The following is an 18377-nucleotide window of genomic DNA, read 5'->3' on the forward strand; positions in this document are numbered from 1 at the left end:
CAAAATGTATGTGATCAGTTGCAGCAGAGAATTGTCACTGTGGCAAAGGATCAAAGCCTTCTCTTGTAGGAAACATGGCATTCAAAAGCTGGGAGTCTCTTGAGGTCGATTTGAAGTTGTATCAATGTAAGAAAGTGCATGGCTTTGATTTGAAATGTCAGCTTTAAAAATAGCTTTTTTTGAAAAGTGTTTTGAGTTCAAGAGCTTCCACATTCTTCATGAAGTCTTGGTATTTGGACAGATAGTGCTATATGCTGTAATTCATTTTCTTATCTCGGCTATGAATTAACTGATAACAAAATTTGCTATATTAAAGATATCCCACGTAACAGAAGGTTTAGCAGTAGTAATTTGAGAAAGGTCTGTGCTTGAATGTCTAAAGCAGCAGGTCAATTTTTGTAAGTGAATGACACATGGTATTTGTAAGAGAGTGCAGTGATGGTATGAACTGCAGGACCTGTGTCACGGATCTGTGTGATGACAGGATCTGTCTAACGGGGGATATTTATTATGCAGTCTCACTGCTTGACACCTGGAAAAAGCCATGTACAACGTCAGTCGTTTGAAAGCACGTTTGGGTCACACGCTGTCCCAGGCGCATCCCCCTCTGGAAGTGACCGAGAGCAGCTCCCCCGTCCTGCCCGGCTTTGCGGGGACAGCGCCCAGCCCGGGTGCGGGAGGGGTCGGCGGCGGCCCCGCTGCCCTGCCCTGCCCTGCCCCGGCCCTCCCCCGGCCGCGGGCGATAAAGGCGCGGCGCTGCGGGCGCGGCGGGGCGATGGAGGCGGCGGGCGGGCGGGCGCTGCTGGCCGCCGTGGGGCTGCTGTCGGCGCTCAGCGCCGCGGGCACGCTGTTCCTGCTGGCGCAGTGGCGGGAGCTCGGCGCGGCGCTGCGGGAGCTGGAGGCGGCGGGGAACGGCTCCGTGCGGGGGCTGCCCCCCGGCCCCGCGCCCGCCGCCCGCGCCAAGCGCAGCCGCCGCGGGGAGCGCGCCCGCGGCCACGTGCGCGCCGAGAGCGACGAGATGCTGATGATGCTCACCTACTCCATGGTGCCGGTACGGCCCCGCCGCGGGGCTGCGCTCGGGCCGGGGGGTCGGGAGAGCCGGGGCTTGTCCCGGCCGCAGCCCCAGGAGCGCGTTGGCCGCGTCCCGCCCGCTCCCGCCGCGGCGGCTTTACCTGGAGCGAAGCAGAGGCTCTGCCCCATTGCCTGCTCTGTGAATGCTGGGCCGCGGAGCTTGCATCCAAAGTTGGTGCCATCCAACTTTACAAACGAGACTTAACACAAAGGGGGGAAGTTGGGGGTTTAGTGAAACTCCAAAATTTCGTTTCAATAAGGAGTCTTCCAGTTTCCAGCGTTTCTGGTTTTTAAAACTAACACTACTAACAGAACTCTCGTGTGTTTTGTGCTGTTCAGCATCTCAGCATGAGGCATTGGACATCTGCTGATGTCTGACATCTCTTTGAAACTGAAAATGCCCTTCCAGTAAGTGTTAAATTTGAGGTGGTATTTGATGGATCAGGAGAACTGTATGTCCTTTCTCTGGCAGAACAGCACGGTTTTTTTGCACATCAGTGAAAAGATGATCTTGCTCTGTAGGAGCTAATCTCATGTAGTTGAAAAATTACAGAGGTTGTATAGTTGAAAAATTTTGAATAGTTTGAAAAGCTTTTGAGTTTTGAGCTAGAAGAAATGCAAGAAAAATATAACTGTTAAGAGAACTTTAGTGGAAACTGTCCCAGTAAGGATTGCAGGTCTATGTGCACAAAAGTGTATCTCAGGCTCTTACTTGAGTATTAATGTTGCTGGTTTAAAAATTATTCACAGAAAATACCTCTTCAGTCATGTTCTGATGGCATTTTTGTTAATAAACTGTTCCTATCCTCATTTTACAGCGATAACATCTCCATTAATATTAAGGCTAATGCGAGTGTCAAGCACAGGTGTTCAAAGCATGGAGTCTTGATAATGACTTTGCTTGGGTTTTAGAATATTTTTTTTTTTAGCACAGACCTTTAAGTCATTGTGCTTTGAGTTTAGAATTTGCAGTGCAAGACTTCTGCAAAAAGTAAAAATCTGTACAGTCATGTGGTTCTGTACTCAAAACTGTCTTTTAAATAACTTCTTTTAGGAAGTCATCCCTGAATTTGGCAGCTGCAGTTTGTTTTGCTCTGTCTGATATGAATTACTTTTTTGAGTCCAAAAGATCCACAAATAAAGTTATTGGGGAAAGGATTCTGATCCTGATAGGGCTTGAAGACAGTCAATGCTATTTACTGCTAGGTGCTCAGACTGGGATCATTAGTTGCAGGCGAGTGTCTGGATAATTTTGGCAGTGCCCATTAAATGTGCTACTCTGCTGTCAATAGGTACCATGATTATAAATCACATTAATTTTATTGCCCTCTCCAAATAGCACTGAGCACATTGTATATATTTGAACAGCACGTGGCCAGACTGTGCACTTGTGTCTCTAAATGTCCGCTGTGACTACTGCTGTGTGTGATGTGCTTCATTTAAATCTGTGTATCCTGCAGGGAGCTGCCTGGGAGGGTTTCATGCCTTTTTATTCTTACTCCCATCAAACATTTTTCATTCTGGCCACTGCTCAGGAGAGTGTGTAACTGTGCAGAATCATTTGCTCAAGGGGAAAAAAGTCCTTCGAAAAATATTCAAGTACCCCCTCCTCCCACTCCTGCATTTCTGTATTTTGAATCTAACTCCCACCAATGTAATTTGAAGACTTGGCTACTTTTGTAGTGTGAGACAAAGTTCCTCAGAGTTGGTGGGATGACCTCTGTGAGACTGATGGCCCCTGCTGAATGTGGGCCTGAGCAGAGGCTGGCCCTGAGCAGGTTCTCTCTGCCACGGCCAGTGCAGGTATCAGTGTCCCACTGCTCTGCACAGCCCCTGCTCAGGACACAGCTGTTGTGCCACTGTTCATGAATCTTTGAAATAACCACAGGCAGCAAAAATCATGTTAGCTCTAATAACATGAGCATAGTTTTTGTTCAGGGCCTCTTATTTAAGTATACATATATTTATTTTACAAGCGAGTAAAAATAGGAAACTGGCAAATCTGCTGCTGCAGAAAGGCTAATGGGGGCATAACAGGCCAGTATGAGTAAAGTGTGATTTAAGACAGTGCAAGAGATGGTGGCTACCAATTATCTGAGTAAAAATTCATAGTTTAGGGGTTTATTTTATTTTATTTTTATTTTCCCATCATTTCTCCAGGAGAAAATGAAGATTTTAGCATTTAAATAGATATTTTTATCTGTAGCTTTTCTTAGTGATGATGCTGGTTGTGAATGGTCTGCTCATCTTTCATAGCTAAGCTGGAGGTTCTGTCACAGGCTATTTGCACTTCTTGAGTGCCATGTTTTTTAATTGTCACCTGAGTTGCACTGACTGGTAAAAGTAGTGCTGCTGAGATAATTGGAGGGCCCCAAAAGCTGTAATCACTTCAACAACCTCAACAGAACTATTTAAATTAAAATGCAGTTAGAATTAGAGTGCACATGGACAATATGTATTTTACAAATTACAGGGTAGGAGCCAAGTGTTTTTGAGGAGTGTGAGGGGAAAGAAAACAAGCATATTCTGTTATTCAAAATCAGTTAACACTTCTCAGCTAATTTAAGCTGAGTCTAAAATTTTAAATGTACTGTTCCAGTACAGTCTGGAATCAGTACATTCTCAGCATGTATCAAACAGAACAGGAACTCACTGTCAAATATGGTTTGGTTCTGCAACAATAGGATGCTTTCCATTAAACTAATTGTCCTCTATTTGAGTCTGTTAGATTTGGCAGTTGAAACTAGCGATGCATTTATTTTTAAAATAATTATTTTAAAATAATGATTTAAAAATAATGATTGACAGTGGCAAATCATCATAAACCATGCTAGGATTAAACTTCAATCTGCCTTTCAGATTGCCTTGCACTTGTTCCTTCTGTCTTTTGGGACTAGTGCATTCCATTAATTTCTATTAATTGTAGATACGAGTAACTGCACAAAGATCAACAAATGTGCAGCTCTGGCTAAAAGGTTCATAAATGATCACACATTGCACAGCTCTGAAATAGTGACCCTTTATTTTCTGGCTATAAACATTAGACTTTCCCATAGAGAGTTGAGGGACCTCCAGAGTTCATGGTTTTGCTTTGATGAGTAGCAAAATGTTTTAGTGTTGACTCTCATTATGCAGGACATGTAAAGTGAATGTTTGCTCAGACAAGAACTTTGTATTTTGTAAAGACATCTCCTCTATTGATAAATTTTACTCTAGATTAAAAGCATCTTTATGAATTTGTCTTCCAGCTTGCTTTAATAAAGGCTTGCCTTTTTGCTTGAATTATTTTGAGTGGATGAAGGTCCATTTCAAATTTGTACATCTTGGTTATTCAAAGATAAGAAATTGCTTACTTGGAACACAGATCATCTTTCCCCCTGGGTATGCTTCATTAGAAAATTTCCATCACTTAATACAAATATAAAATAAAATTGAATGTAGTTTGTATTGGCTGATAATTGGATTTTAATATCTTCTACTGATAGAGTCCATGCGTGGACAACCACATGTGTTCCAGTAATGTGTGAAATTTAATGGCTAAGTGATGTATGGAGCTGTCTACCCAATATTTTATTCATATTTTCAGTAAGGATTAAACTGAGGTCTGATGAACAGAGTCTTATTGAACAGAACACTGCCCAGAGAGATGGATGGTGTCACAGTGTTACAGTATTCTGAGCAGCTTATTCTAATAAGCACAGAGGGCCAGTTGTATCTTTGGGTTTGGAATTATTTCTGTAGGTAAAGTGAACCAAATACTTTTATGAAATACATTGTTTTCAACTTTAATTTCTTTGCAATATTAGGTCCGAGTGATGGTGGATTTGTGTAACAGCACAAAAGGGATATGTTTAACAGGTATGTTTGCTGCTTTAAGCATTACACCTATGTTACCTCCAGGAACCCAGAAACAGTGTTCTCAAAGAACCTGATGAGGTCAATAACTGTGTCAAAAAACTGCTATTTATCAAGATTTTAAAAAAGGTTAATATGTACCACTTTGGGACTTATCTGTAGTATAAATGCTGGAATTTAAGGAGCTCAGTTGATGCTATTTGGAGCCATTTCTCTTTGATGTAATTTTCGTAAGCAAATCTTTTCGACTTGGGTGTTTCAAATACCAGTTGAGGTTTCGTCATAATATTTTTGCATATGTCACACTTCAGGCCTAACACAGGAGGAATATGCAGGGGGTAGAAACTTGCTTCTATTGTTACAACTGCAGTGGAGCAGTGGCACTTAGTGAAATCACATGTCACCAGTGAGGACCTGGAGCTGCTGATGGTTGAGTCATGAGAAGGTGTGGAAAGTTTTGTGGGCTTTGGTGAAGAGTGTCTGGTAGTAGCCAGTTTAAGGGCTATGGTCCAGCTTTGAGGTCTGTCACAGAATGAATTGTGTTCCCTTTGGAAATGAGAGGATTAGAAAGAAGCCAGTTCTTATGAGTCTAAAAAAATGCTTCACTTGCTGTCTGGTTTGAATTTTCAAATGGCAATAGGGTCCATTTGACTCAACTGATTAAACATAAATGAGAACTACCATTGTACACACAGATGGTAAATGATATTTCTGAAGCTGTATATCAGTTCTGATTGCAACAGTGGCTGAACCACAGACAATCTAAGTTTTGGGGTTTTTTTTGGTTTCAGACTTGTAAGTTCATGCTTCTTGGTGCCTTTTGCACCTTCTTCTCTCTTAACACCATTACATGAGTGGCTTTCTCTGCTGTAGGCCTCAATGACATTTGTGGCTTTTCAAGCACCTTTCTTATGTATCTTATGCTTGTACAAGGAGCCTCAGTTTTAGGGATGAGAAAGTAATTCAATGCACTAATGGATGTAACATAGTGTGGAAGAAATAGCCATTTCCTGGAAAACTGACAGAAAGATGTTAACTGGTATTACTGCCTGTACTGATTAAAAGGGATGGTTTCTATAATGTAAAATGGTTTTCACTTTACTCATAATGCTTTGTATTTAATGCTGAAAATTGTCATCTTGAGGGAAATCTACTAATTACTGTTATTTTCTGTTGTAAAAAGTTTGGTTGAAACAAGACAGTACTTTGGCTGGATAAAAATGCTCACAGAGTTAATTTGGTTCTTTAATTGCAGCTGTCACCTTTGTATTCTCCAAATGGTTTTCCATTTTTAAAATTTTTAATGCGTTTTGGGGATCACAGATGATGAATCACAGACATTGTTCTGGTTAATCTTTCTCTACTCTTGCCTGCTATACTTGCTTCTCTTTAGGGCCCTACATCTAAGCTGTGTAAGAGAGTGAGACAGATTTTTCTGTAGTACAAGTTACTGAATGACTGAGCAAGTCCAATTTCTAAATGTACCAACCAGTTTCTGTGGGAAGGTTGACCCAGACTAGATAACTATCACATGTGAAAAGTCTCACTGTTGATATGAATGACAAGACATTTTTTTCCTATTTAAATAGTCTGAGTCCTGAATTGCAATGAAATATCTGTAAAACACAGAGAAGTGTGGCATGTATTTTTAATGTGTATTTCCAATAGGATTTTTAATTGTGACATTCATCAGTATTGTAAAGCCAATATTCTTCCACTAGAAGAGGTTTTTGAAGAACATTTACATAAAGGAAATATGACTGTGAGGTGTCTTGCATCCATGGCTTTGTAAAGGCACCAAAGCCCCTGACAGTGAGGTTACTTTGCAGAGGTTGTTGCTAAACCTTTATCAATTGAAATTTGAAAAAAGCAAAACATGTATATGTAAATGTGTTACTCTGACTTACTGCTAATGCTCAGATAGTTATTTATGATACAAAGCAGTTAAACAGATCGACACTCATTTTGAAATTAGAGGGATTTTCTTACCCTTTTACTGCTCTGATCTAGCGCTAATCAGTTTAGTTTGGAATTGCTTTGTTTTCTTGCTAGGTTAAACTTACCATTTCTTCTTTCTTGTGGTTTTTTTTTTTTTTTTTTTTTTTTTTTTTTTTTTTTTTTTTTTTTTTTTTTTCTCTTGTTATAGGCCCCCCAGGACCCCCAGGTAAGACACTTGGACAATTGCAGTAACATGTGGGGGTAATTGAAACAGTTGCTGGTATAAAATATTGAAATACAGAACTGTATCTTTCACAAAATTGTCTTCCTTTGCTAATTAGATTTAGGGAGGGTTGAATGACTGCCTGCCTTTGTAATGCTTGTATTTAAGTCAGTTCATGCCCCTTCTGAGAGAGGGGAGGTTTCAGACATTTTAATTTTCTAGTGAAGGGAGTAGAACTTTTGATCAAAACCAAATTAATATGTTGAAGTAGCATCTAGGTGAAGAGATGAATTTATATATTAACCTCCCAAGGAAATGGATATTTTAATTTAACACTAAAACTATCTTTTAAAAAAAATATTGGTTACTGATTACACCCTCCCACCTCCCCCATAACTTTTCCTCCTTTCTTACTGAATTCTGTCTCAGTTCTCACTCAGGTGGTTGCAAGGCTATGTTATGAATGGTTTCTTGTTTTCTTTCTGCTTAACCTGTGAGTCTGCTTGGAATAATTCTCTGTATCAGAAAAGTATGAGTTATGTTTTGCTGGGGTTTAAATATATATATATCTAAATATAAATATGCTGCTTGTAAATATAGTAGATTTCAGGGTAACTTGCATTCAAGAGTGAAAATTCAGTTATGCTGTTTGGTTTCATCAGGGCCTCCTGGGCTGCCTGGCTACAATGGATCAGATGGAATCCCAGGAACTCCAGGACAAAAGGGAGAACCAGGAGTAAATGGAAAAAGAGGAAAAATAGGTACAGTTTCCCTTCATATTAGGTGACAATGCTTCTTTGAAATCCAAAGAAATTACACCTACCCAGCTAAATACAAGTGAAAAATATAACTAGAGTGAATATGGTTTGTAATAAAAATATTTATTAATTGGTGCTTAATACTGGAGCAGTGCTCTTGATACTGAAATGATTTTTATTTCTAGGTTTGCCAGGACCAAAAGGTGATCAAGGACAGAAAGGAGAACCGGGAGAAATGGGTTTACCTGGCAAGGATGGTATGCCAGGAGGAAAAGGTGCAAGAGGATTCAAGGGAGAAAAGGGGGATGCAAACAATGATGTGATATTAGAAGGTATGGAAAAGTGCTCTTGGGAGTTCTGCAACAGTGTACTTGACAGAAAAAGATATGTTCCACTTCTGAAGCATGAATGTGATCTGCAAGGGCAGGACCAACCTGTACAAATAGGGTTTATATACACAGGGAAGTCTGAGTATTGCTATGCACAGGAGATTGCTCTCTTTGCAAGGCAAGTCTTCACAGAAACCTTTCTGTTTGACCTTTGGGTTGAAATGTATGTGAATTTCACCCTTTCCAGAATGCTTTGATACATTTGACTTCCTCCTGCTCCTTATTTCAGTGTAGTTTTATTTTTCTATTTTAGTAGAAGTTTTATTAGAAAATGAGGGACAGATTTCCACTCAGGAATACATGAGGTAGCCAAATATAAGCTGTATAAAATTACAGCAGTGTAGCATCTGAAATTGTAACTCTAATGGGCCTGTAATCCAGACAGATAAAATGCATTGATGTCCTACTCCTTGTGAAGTTCTGTCTGGTTCACTTTCTAACAAACAGCACTTCAGAGAGTTTATTGCAGCATATTCTGTACTCAGGAACCTCTTAAGAAAGAGAGAAGCTGTCCTGTGGATGTCCTGTGGACATGTACAGTTCTCTGCAGGTTTCCTGCTGCCTGGGGAAGGGCTGTGTCCTGACACTGCGTTTTGTACAAAGGTGCTAAAGGTGAGCCTGGACCACCTGGGCCCCCTGGACCTCCTGGACCCCCAGGGCCTCCACATAAACGTAAAGGTAAAGCCAAAGCGGAGCTTCAGGAGAACATCTACAGCAGCAAATGCACAGGTTAGTGCTTTCCAGTGTTCTTTTCCATTAAACCAAGATTAAACCATTGCTTTAAGGCTCAAAATAGTAAGCATGAGTTTAGTTTTGCTGGCACCACTAAAACAGCATAAGCTTAAAGCTGAACATGTGCTCAGGTGCTTTGCTAATGCTTAGGCAAAGTATTTACAAATAGTGTTTTCTATTAGGTGGGATAAATTTGGAAAGCAAGAGAAATGCAGTTGAAATTGTTAGCTTTTAGATAATGAATATTTAATTTTAGATGTAAATATAAACCCCTGATTCTGGACATTGAACAGAGCCCAGGGAGCTTCCTTACAATGGACAGGAGAGCTGGAGCAGAAATATCATCCTATTTGAAATTCAGAAATGCATGAACTGTTGTACAAGATAATTGGGCCATTTGCTCAGGTGGCTTCTTTTCAAGTGTTGAAACAAACTGAAATGCTTGGGAGGATAAGCTCTCTGATGGATTTCTGATGGATTTTAAATTGCAGCAGGAGTTACACTCAAATAACTCTGCAAAGATGAGATCTTCCTCAATGAGCTTTTATGTTTTATGACACAGCAAACTATGAGATCTTATTACCAAAATTCAATGAATAATCCATATTTTGTAATCAAATATTCATTGCTCTTTCAAGGAAAGAAAATACATATGCTGAATTACAATTGTAATTAAGTTATTGCATAAGAATACAAGCCTGGCTTTTTCAAATTAAATTTTGAATCTGGTAAAACTTAATTTCTTCAAGAGAAGAGAATAATTAGTTGGTAGTGCAGGTATATTTTTTCTCTCTGGCACTTTGGTAAATTCTGGAAGAAACAAAACATCTCTGCTCCATCCTTCCCACCTTCCCCCAACAGACCAAATGAATAGTTTTAATGACTTTTAAACTCCATTAACTGTCAGCCAGAATATTTTATGATAGGAAGCAGCAGGATATTTATCTTGGTTTTTGATGGGAAGAAAGTAGTGAAAATTTCCCATAAGAATCTCTGATTGAAAACTGTCTCTTTAATTTTAGTTGCTTTCTAATGCATGCAGCTGGAAATATTGCAAATATTCTCAAAGGCAAATAGTGCACTCAGCTCTGCTACAAACACTGACCTGGCCCTTGGCTATCCTATAGCTTTAGATAAACTGCTGTACAGGGAACTGCTCCTTCAGTCAACTGCATCTATTAGACTCAGCCCAAGAAAAATTAACTTGTGCTTTGCAATTTATAATTTCTGTGGAGTGATTTTGTTTTTTGAAATATTCTCGAAGGATTTTGGGATCAGAAGCTGGAAGGGGATTTCGAGGGCTTGGTAAATTCTAGCTGTAGGCATTCAGCTTACCATGTCTGGGTGGACTGCTTGTCCCTTACTTGGGATCACACTGTGATCACTTGCAAACTTTCAATGTCATCTCACCAAATGCCCTAGATAATGGATGGGAGAAATACATGTTGTTCTTGCTCCATCTTGGAGTAGTTTTCTTCTGTACGAACAAAAGGAGGATATGACCTAAAGGAGAAAACAACAATGCTGTATTAGCTGTCCTTTCTTTCCTGAATGTCATGGTACCCTTTCAGCATTACTTTATATTTTTTCCCTATTTTTAACTATCTTTGTCACTTAAACTTCATCACAGACCTGTAAATCCTAGAAATATATTAGAAGGCAAAAATGAAAATGGAAGTCTAAAAATTGTGCAGCCTGTGTGTCAAGCAGTGAAATGCAGGAGTTAAAAGTTAAGAATGGAATTAGAAAACAAGGCTACAATGAAACCAGCAAAAAGCTGAGAACTGTTCTCTGTGGTTATTCATTCTAAGCAAACTGAAATGTGTCACATTGTTTTAAGGGCAGAAGAGATACCTGGCTTTAAAGAAAAGGGTCCATAAATAATTTAATTCAGGCATTGTTTTAACAGTGAATGCTAAGAGAACCAGACAGCTAGTCCTTAAATTGTTGTGAGGTGGGGAAAAATATTTCCAGGTGTTTGATTTTAATGTGATTCTAACCATTTCTATGTGTGTAAATAATATAATGTTTCATTTCCCTTAGTATTTCTTCCTGCTTCTTTAGTGGCATGGATGTCAAGTTCATGCATTATGTACTCAGTGCATGTGTTACTGCTTTATTGCTGTCTTGGCCATTAACAGCATGAGCAAAACACTCTGTGCTGCCTATAGGATCCATCCTCTCTGCTGGTCTGTGGGGATTTGTGCATGAAGGTTTTGAGTTTAACAACTACTCCTTCCCAAGAAAATGCTTTTCGTCTTAATACTAAATCAGCCATTTTCCAGCTATCTCAGCTGCCTGAAGTAATCTCATAAAAAGGGCAACTCTCTCTTCCTAAGTGGCTACTCAGAAATTCACAACTAAGGAACCAAATCTATTGATTTAATTAGTTACTCCTCAAAGTTGACTGTCAGCGTGAACACTTCATTTCTTTGGCAGAAGTGAGAGCAGATCTTTTCTTATCTCATTTTTGACCACACCAACCTAAGCATTTTTTTTCCAGATGAAGCAAAATCCCAGTTGTCATTCCGTTATTTTAGTGGAGCCACTGATGAGTCCATCTGCCATGTCAAATAGGGTAATATATGTAATTTTTCTCTTTCTCCCTCCACCCTAGATGAGATATGCGATGTACCGAATGATGACACCCTCGCTGGAAAGGCTGAAGACAGAAACCCAGGTCCTTCAAAAAAAGCTGGTAACCTGCTATAAAGTGTGACTTGAGTGCTACTTTCTCTCTCAGTGTCACAGATCATGGACATGTGCTTTTTTCCCACTAGAATGTGTCATAACGTCTGTAGGAAGTCCTGTTCACTTTGTCAGTGTACAGCAAACATTTGGAACTTGGATGAGGGAACCTGCAAACATAAGTGATGAAAGGATTTGGCTCACCATGCATTTTTCAGGTATTTTTAGTGGTAGTCACTGACCAAAAATCTGTTGTTATCCTGACATTGCTTCCTTAATCCTTTCAACCTAAACTCATAAGAATGATGAGTTTTTAGCCACATATTTTTCAGAATATTTTCCATCTTACCTGTCTAATACTTGACTATACATATGGTTGTAGGCATTTGTAGTATCTTTAGACATTTTCAGAGTCAACATCAGATTTTTAAAATAGCTTGATGTTTGGAGTTTTTTTTACTATTGTTTGTGTTTGTTTTTATCCTTTTCTTTCAAGAGTTTCTGTTTCCTATGGCTTTACTTCCCTAAATTGTAGCTCGGTGTTTTGCCTTTTCATTTAGCTAGGCATGAAAATAAGTCAACTGCATTTAGAGCAGGAAAATGTCCAGGACCTAAGTTGGAAAAGGAAATATTTCTGCATACACATCAACTGTGTTCAGAATGAGGACCCATTATGTCTGTGGGAAGCAGGCTCTTGATCATCTTTTCTATAGATTACTTTTGTGTGTATCTAGATTTTTTTTTCACATTCCAGCAAGTTGAATCACTACTGAAAACACAAATACAATTGTTTGTTTGATAGTTGATTGAGATAGACTTTCAGTCTATCTCAATTTCAGTGGAGACTGAAATTTAGTACAGAGATCTCAAAATTAGATGAAACAAATGATAGTCCTTTATTTCAACATTTTCCTCTTTGTTTAGGAAACTATATAAAAGAATACGAAAATTCCAATGCCTTGCTGAATGACAGCTACAGGATCATTAACATCACAGGATTTTTCTATGGATGTGGTCATGCAGTACAAAACAATCATCTCTACTATCAGAAGGGAGGAACTGATGTCATTCTGAAGTAAGTCAAAGATAGTTGGCCTAAGACAAGTGATGTTGTGAAAGGAGGAGCAATGGGTTGGAGTGCCAGAGCTGAACCTCAGAAAAGCAGACAATTCTCCTTGTAGCATTTTCTATTTCTTTTTGGTCCTACCTAAATAGGAAGAATGGAGGAATGATTCAGAGCTCTTTCCAGATTCTTTCCAATCTGTAACTAGAATATGGGTCACCAGCCTTCCACTTTGTGTGTGCAGATGTTGTGGGAGGAGGAAAACTGGGAGAATAGCTCAGGACCACTACTCTGCTGTGACAGTTCTTCAGGCATTGTTCAGCCATGTGTCTCAGGGGTTCACCTCTGCAGTTACCATGTCATAGAGCAATAGGTCCCCAGGATGAACAAGATGCCATGTGCAGAGAAGACAACAAATTCTGCTCTTGGCTATCCTGGGATCCAACAGGTTCTATTGAACATTACATTGCTGTGGGTGTTCTTCAACTTGGATTCTTTGCTGTGTTCGTAATCACAAGAAAGAAATGAGAACTGACTAAGGAATTTGGGTACCAGAAGAAAGGATTACATTTAGAAGAATATGCTGTGCACCTACCTGCATCTGAGTCAGAAGTGGTTCAGCTGCAGTGTGGGAGGTGTAGGTGGGTGGTTTTGTGACCGTGGCCTACTCATGAAACTTGGCTTTGCAGAGCCCTTGCTGTGCTCTGCTCCGGCTGATGGCAGCAGGGAATGCTGCTGGCACAGAGGGGAGCACTGAGGCACCTGCTGAGGACAGGGTGACCTGGAGAATTGCACTTTCCACTGGGGAGGAGTGGCTCCAGTGTTTGATTTCCTCATTATAAGAAGTTTCTATTAGTTTCCTGATATATCTCCCTGAACTAGAACTGAGAATTACACCTCTTATTTAACTTTCTACTGAGGACAGAGACAAACAATACAAATCAACCCCAAAATCTCACCTTGTGGGAAGAGCCAAAGACAGTCCAAGGGCAACTGAAAGATTGCTTATGCTTTCAAGTTCTTACACGACTCTGATGTCTGAGCCAAGAACATTTACTATACTTTGATGTCTGTTCCCAAGCAGGTGTGAGTGCTGCCTTCCTATATTCATGTGCATGCCAAGGAATGTGAGCAAGTTGAAAGGATTCTATAATATTTATTCTGCCAAGCACAAGCTCACTTTTTGGCAGCCTCCTTTAAACAACTTTTGGCTTTTTCTCTGGTAGTCTGTAAAAGACCATCACTGTCTAAGCAATACATGGTGATAGGGCAGAGATTCCTCACCTTTGCTTGCATACCATTAATTGGGAAATGCCTTTGTGCACAGAGGAACACCAACTATTTGTGGAATTTTCAAATCCTCTCAAGGAGCTGCTGAGAACTGGTCTTTCTGTTCTGTTCTTCACTCTGACATTATTTAGCTTCAGCATAGACAGAATGAGGCTGTATGGATTCTGTGACTTTGAAGTCCTTGAATTTGAGCTCCATAAAAGTTTCTGGGAGTTGTTGTATTGTTTTAATGGAAAGTATAGGTGAGGATCTGGCTAGTTAATTTTGCAAATGTTGAAAAAAAAACCATTCAAAATGCGTTTCTTGTCATATTTAAGAGCTGGTAAAACTAGGTTTATCTGATCCTTGGCAGGTTTTCTCATGATGGTTGTGATTGTGATTGTTTCATTCCTTTTGCCTCGTTTCATAACATGCTTTACTCTGTTATTTTTGATTGACTTCATTGATATTAGTGATCAGAAAAATGTTTATAGCTTGAGTTCTGGTGGTTGATGAAACTATTACACTATATCTTGTCATCTACCCCAAGATGTCAGAAGGTTAAAGAATTTTGGAACCATTTGGAATTCCAGGTTGGACTGTCCCTGACTGGAGGAGCCCAACAGAACCTGGGAATGAAATCTCACTTTTTTGCTACCTTAAGGATTTTCACATATAACAGGCAAAGATAGGGTGTGGTGTGCTGCAGAACTTGTATATTTCTAATGAATCTTGAGGTGCTTTCTATCTTGTTGGCTTTTTATAGAAAAGAATCCTGAAAAAAAATCTGCATTTCTGACTGACTAGTCCTGTAAAGGTCTATCCTTCTGGCCCTTGCATGAGGTTATTTATAGATGTGAAGCAATTAACAAGATTAACAGGGTTGACACATGTATTTCTCAAATCTCCTCCAGCCTTTAACTGTTCTTTTTATTTCACATACATGCTGCTGGAATATGGAGTTGCTGCAGATGTGAGTTTTACAAAAGCTCAGGGGAATGATCTAAGCTGGGTATTCCTGACTTTCCTTAGGATGATTTTTCCAATAAATGCTATCAATGCTGCTTAAACAGAAAAATTGTTCTTCCAGTATTGTATGTTCCTGGATCTGAACTGTTCCTGTGATTAAGCCTATCTTTTCAGAAACTTTACACTTGCAAGTGTAGCAGATTCCTTTATTGAGTAGTGTTTTTCCATCTTCTTTTTGAAGCATGGAGCTATACAGTGAGAGAGAAGTCAGACACTGAAATGTGCTTCTTTGCAGAGGGCATTATTTAAAAAGATAAAGCCATGCTCTCCCTGCCTTTGCTGAAGCCCAGTGTTATTGGGTGATTAAATGCTGACAGCAGACGTGTCTCGGGAAGAGCTGATTACCCTCCTAAACCAGTAGAGAAACATGATTTAGCTGCTCACTGCTCCTGCCCTCAGATTATCAACCTATTAAGGAATCTCAAGGAATAAAAACAATTTTATACATCAGAGGTGGAAGTATTCAGACTGTCCCATTGAGGCCAGCATAAGGTCACAACTTTGGCTCTGCAAAAGCAGGAATTTAATTCCTTTCATGTCTACTTGAGTAAACCACCGCATTATCTGAACTGTTTTCATCAGAGGAACTCTAAGACTAGATGAAGCTGCCCAGAATTCCTGCTTTGGTCAATCACATTTTCTCCCTTTCATTCCCACCTAGTCCAAAACAAACTTTTGTATAGATTCCATTTCGCAATTTTGGGCCCTCACTTGGTATCTAATTCTTTTTCATACCCATTCCTTTTAGTTGCTTCTTTCATCCTGGTGATAATAAAGCTCATAGACTAAATAAAGTGAAACCTGCCAAAAACAAATCCATGCTCTTGTGCACCTTTCAGATTGGTTGTTACTTCGTATTTTTCTCCTGGTGTTTTGGAAAGTTTTTTAAGAATATAATCTTAAAAGACATCAGAATTTTCCTTGAACAAGTATTTTCAAGAACATCTCTATCAGTGATTCACCACCCTGTGTGTGTGTGATGAGCTCTGATCACCTGTACTGAATCCTTGCCTTATCTCATTTCAGATTTGGGCTCGATAAAGACTCGCTGGGCACCCTGCTCATCGAAAATGCCTTACACCAGGGCCGGAACTACCTCTTCTCTAACTCCAAGACGTATTTCAACATAGCAGTGGATGAGAAGGGTCTTTGGATTATATATGCCTCAAGCACTGATGAAAATATAATGGTAGCACAGGTTGATGAAGAAACGTTCTCAGTCATTCGGCACATCAATACCACCTATCCTAAGTCCAAGGCTGGTAATGCATTCATAGCATGTGGCATTCTGTATGTCACTGACACTAAGGACATGACAGTAAGTTTTGCTTTTGATTTACTGAAAGGGAAGCAGATTGATGCAAGGTTTGAGCTACGGTCTTCCCAGTCTGTTCTTGCTATGCTTTCATACAGTCTGCGAGACAAGAATTTGTACACGTGGGAGAATGGAAGCTTAATGGTATACCCAGTCCATTTTGGCAGATGAATATATTTTCACATGCCACCTTTGACTAAAGGATCTATTTAAAGCTCTATGACATACACATGGGGGTCTCTTCACTTGGTATAATTTTCTGTTTGCTGTTGGTGATTTGTGAGCATGTACAAAAGGGAGATCAGGTGCCTTTGTATAAACACACTTCAATTACATAGGCCATCCTCATCTTTAAAACAAATTGTTGTTCACTATTGCAGATGGCACACAGCATAGACATACTTTTGTTTTTCCCATTACTCAGCTGATAGTTGTGTCTAATGTACATTGATTATTCCATGGTCATGTGCTCAGCAGAGACTATTCGTAACTTTTATTTACAATCATCTTCTCTGCAATCATTTTCTAGTCAGTGATGATGGTCTAATATAAATATCTGAATAATGAACTTTTGTGTACAAATACCTTTGTCACTTTCATTTAATTTCCAGGGATTCTGTGTGACCATTTTCTCTGGACAAAGGTTTGAAGCTGTAAAAATAATGGGAATGGAAATACTTGTTTAAATAGGAAATAAAGCAGAAAGCTTAGAATTTGACAAGTCAAATCAAGTGTTAATAATCAAAAGCAAAATCCAGCTAAACGAAAATGGGAATAATGTCATTAAATACTGAATAGACATGAATTGTGTTTCTTTAAAGTTAAAGACATAACCTTTATGATTAAAATTTCATTTTTAACAGTATTTGAGTTTCTTGTGTTGCTGCAGACTCTTCCTTGGTTCTCAATGCCATGCAAACTATACCAGTATAACTTGCTTCTAATTATTTAATAAGGCATATTACTAAAATAAAATGTCCCCACATTCATCCACACAAATGAAATCATAAAATGAATGCTGCTATTTTTAGAATCATCATACTGCTTAGTGACTTAATCTGTTGTTAACCATAAGTCTGAGACTGCCAATTCACATTCAAATTTTTGAGTTAAAGATGAGAAATAATAGGAACTTTTTTATTTTAACTTTGTGCTGGTATTTCAGATTTCTAAATTTAATGTTGGAACAAAAATCTCTACTGTTGTTTTATGTATCTAGATTCAAAATCATGCTCTTGGAAAACTCCTACCTGAATTTCTAAGCTGCCTGTGTCTATTGCTAAAGTTCATGGAGTGCACTCAAATACTTAGAAGCAAAGTGTTATTTAAATCCTGAACTGCACTGAGCTGTTTAATACCTGTGTGATCCAGGCCCTGTTGAAGGAATTAATGAATTTGGGAATGTCTGTGCCTGCAGAACCTTGTTTAGCAAATGTGCTGGAGGAATCCCTCTGCTGCAGCTAAGCTCCAGCGTGTGACACAGGGATGGCTGGGCTCTTCTTGGGATACTTGCTGTTATCACTAAGGCCTTGCATGCTAAGGAGAGAGATGCAGAAAGGAACAAAAAAATCTAAATTAATACTTTGAACGAGTATATACATCAGAACTCGCAGACTAAAAATTCTATCCATACCTATGTGACACTTCACACTCCAGAGCTACAATTCCATGGGCTGCTTGTGACTTTTGTGGGGGGCGTGAGGGTTTTGGTTGGTAGTTTTTTCATGTTTGTTTGATTGTGGTGTTTTTTCAAAAATTGAATTGTGGTACTAATACCACAATACAGCTAAAATACCCCTAAAGTCAGCAATATACTCGGGCAAACACAGTTCAAGTCAGACGTGATATTTTCTAGATAATGTACCTATCTCAAAGCATGGTAAACTTGTGCAAAACATTGTTGAAACACTTGGATCAATCTTTTGAAGAAGGAAAGCCAGAAAATTCTGCCTCTTTTCTTCTTGCAGCTGTGGAATTTAATTCTGTTAACCTTGCACTTGCCAAGAACAGCTGAAAATAAAATATAAACAGCTAATCTTTTTTATTT

General features: G+C 39.3%; 2 protein-coding genes across 7 annotated transcripts in view; one reads left to right on the top strand and one right to left on the bottom strand.

Moving 5' to 3' along the window:
• The first annotated feature begins 921 nt into the window (after positions 1-921).
• Positions 922-17195, top strand: GLDN (gliomedin). Its single transcript, XM_053954292.1, has 10 exons — positions 922-1051; positions 4878-4929; positions 7073-7090; positions 7750-7848; positions 8031-8177; positions 8838-8963; positions 11584-11664; positions 11747-11872; positions 12579-12729; positions 16042-17195. The coding sequence occupies exons 1-10, from the start codon at positions 1019-1021 to the stop codon at positions 16499-16501; spliced, it is 1293 nt and encodes a 430-aa protein (XP_053810267.1). The 5' UTR covers positions 922-1018; the 3' UTR covers positions 16502-17195.
• The window catches only part of DMXL2 (Dmx like 2), a 58815-nt gene continuing 48649 nt past the window's right edge, over positions 8212-18377 (bottom strand). The window contains exons 44-47 of one of the 6 annotated variants that reach the window (XR_008433099.1): positions 17689-17866; positions 16916-16981; positions 10072-10469; positions 8212-8279 (exon numbers count right to left, since the gene is read on the bottom strand). Coding sequence is in view for 3 of the 6 variants with exons in the window: in XM_053954289.1 (XP_053810264.1) it covers positions 16927-16981; positions 17689-17866 (233 nt within the window). In the remaining 3 variants the exon portion in view is untranslated. Of the gene's footprint in view, positions 8280-8963; positions 10470-12739; positions 12862-16915; positions 16982-17688; positions 17867-18377 lie in introns of those variants that run through there. The other 5 variants (XR_008433101.1, XR_008433100.1, XM_053954289.1 and 2 more) reach the window with 5 other exon arrangements.

This window comes from Vidua chalybeata, chromosome 13, assembly GCF_026979565.1.
Source record: "Vidua chalybeata isolate OUT-0048 chromosome 13, bVidCha1 merged haplotype, whole genome shotgun sequence".
Lineage (NCBI taxonomy): Eukaryota > Metazoa > Chordata > Aves > Passeriformes > Viduidae > Vidua > Vidua chalybeata.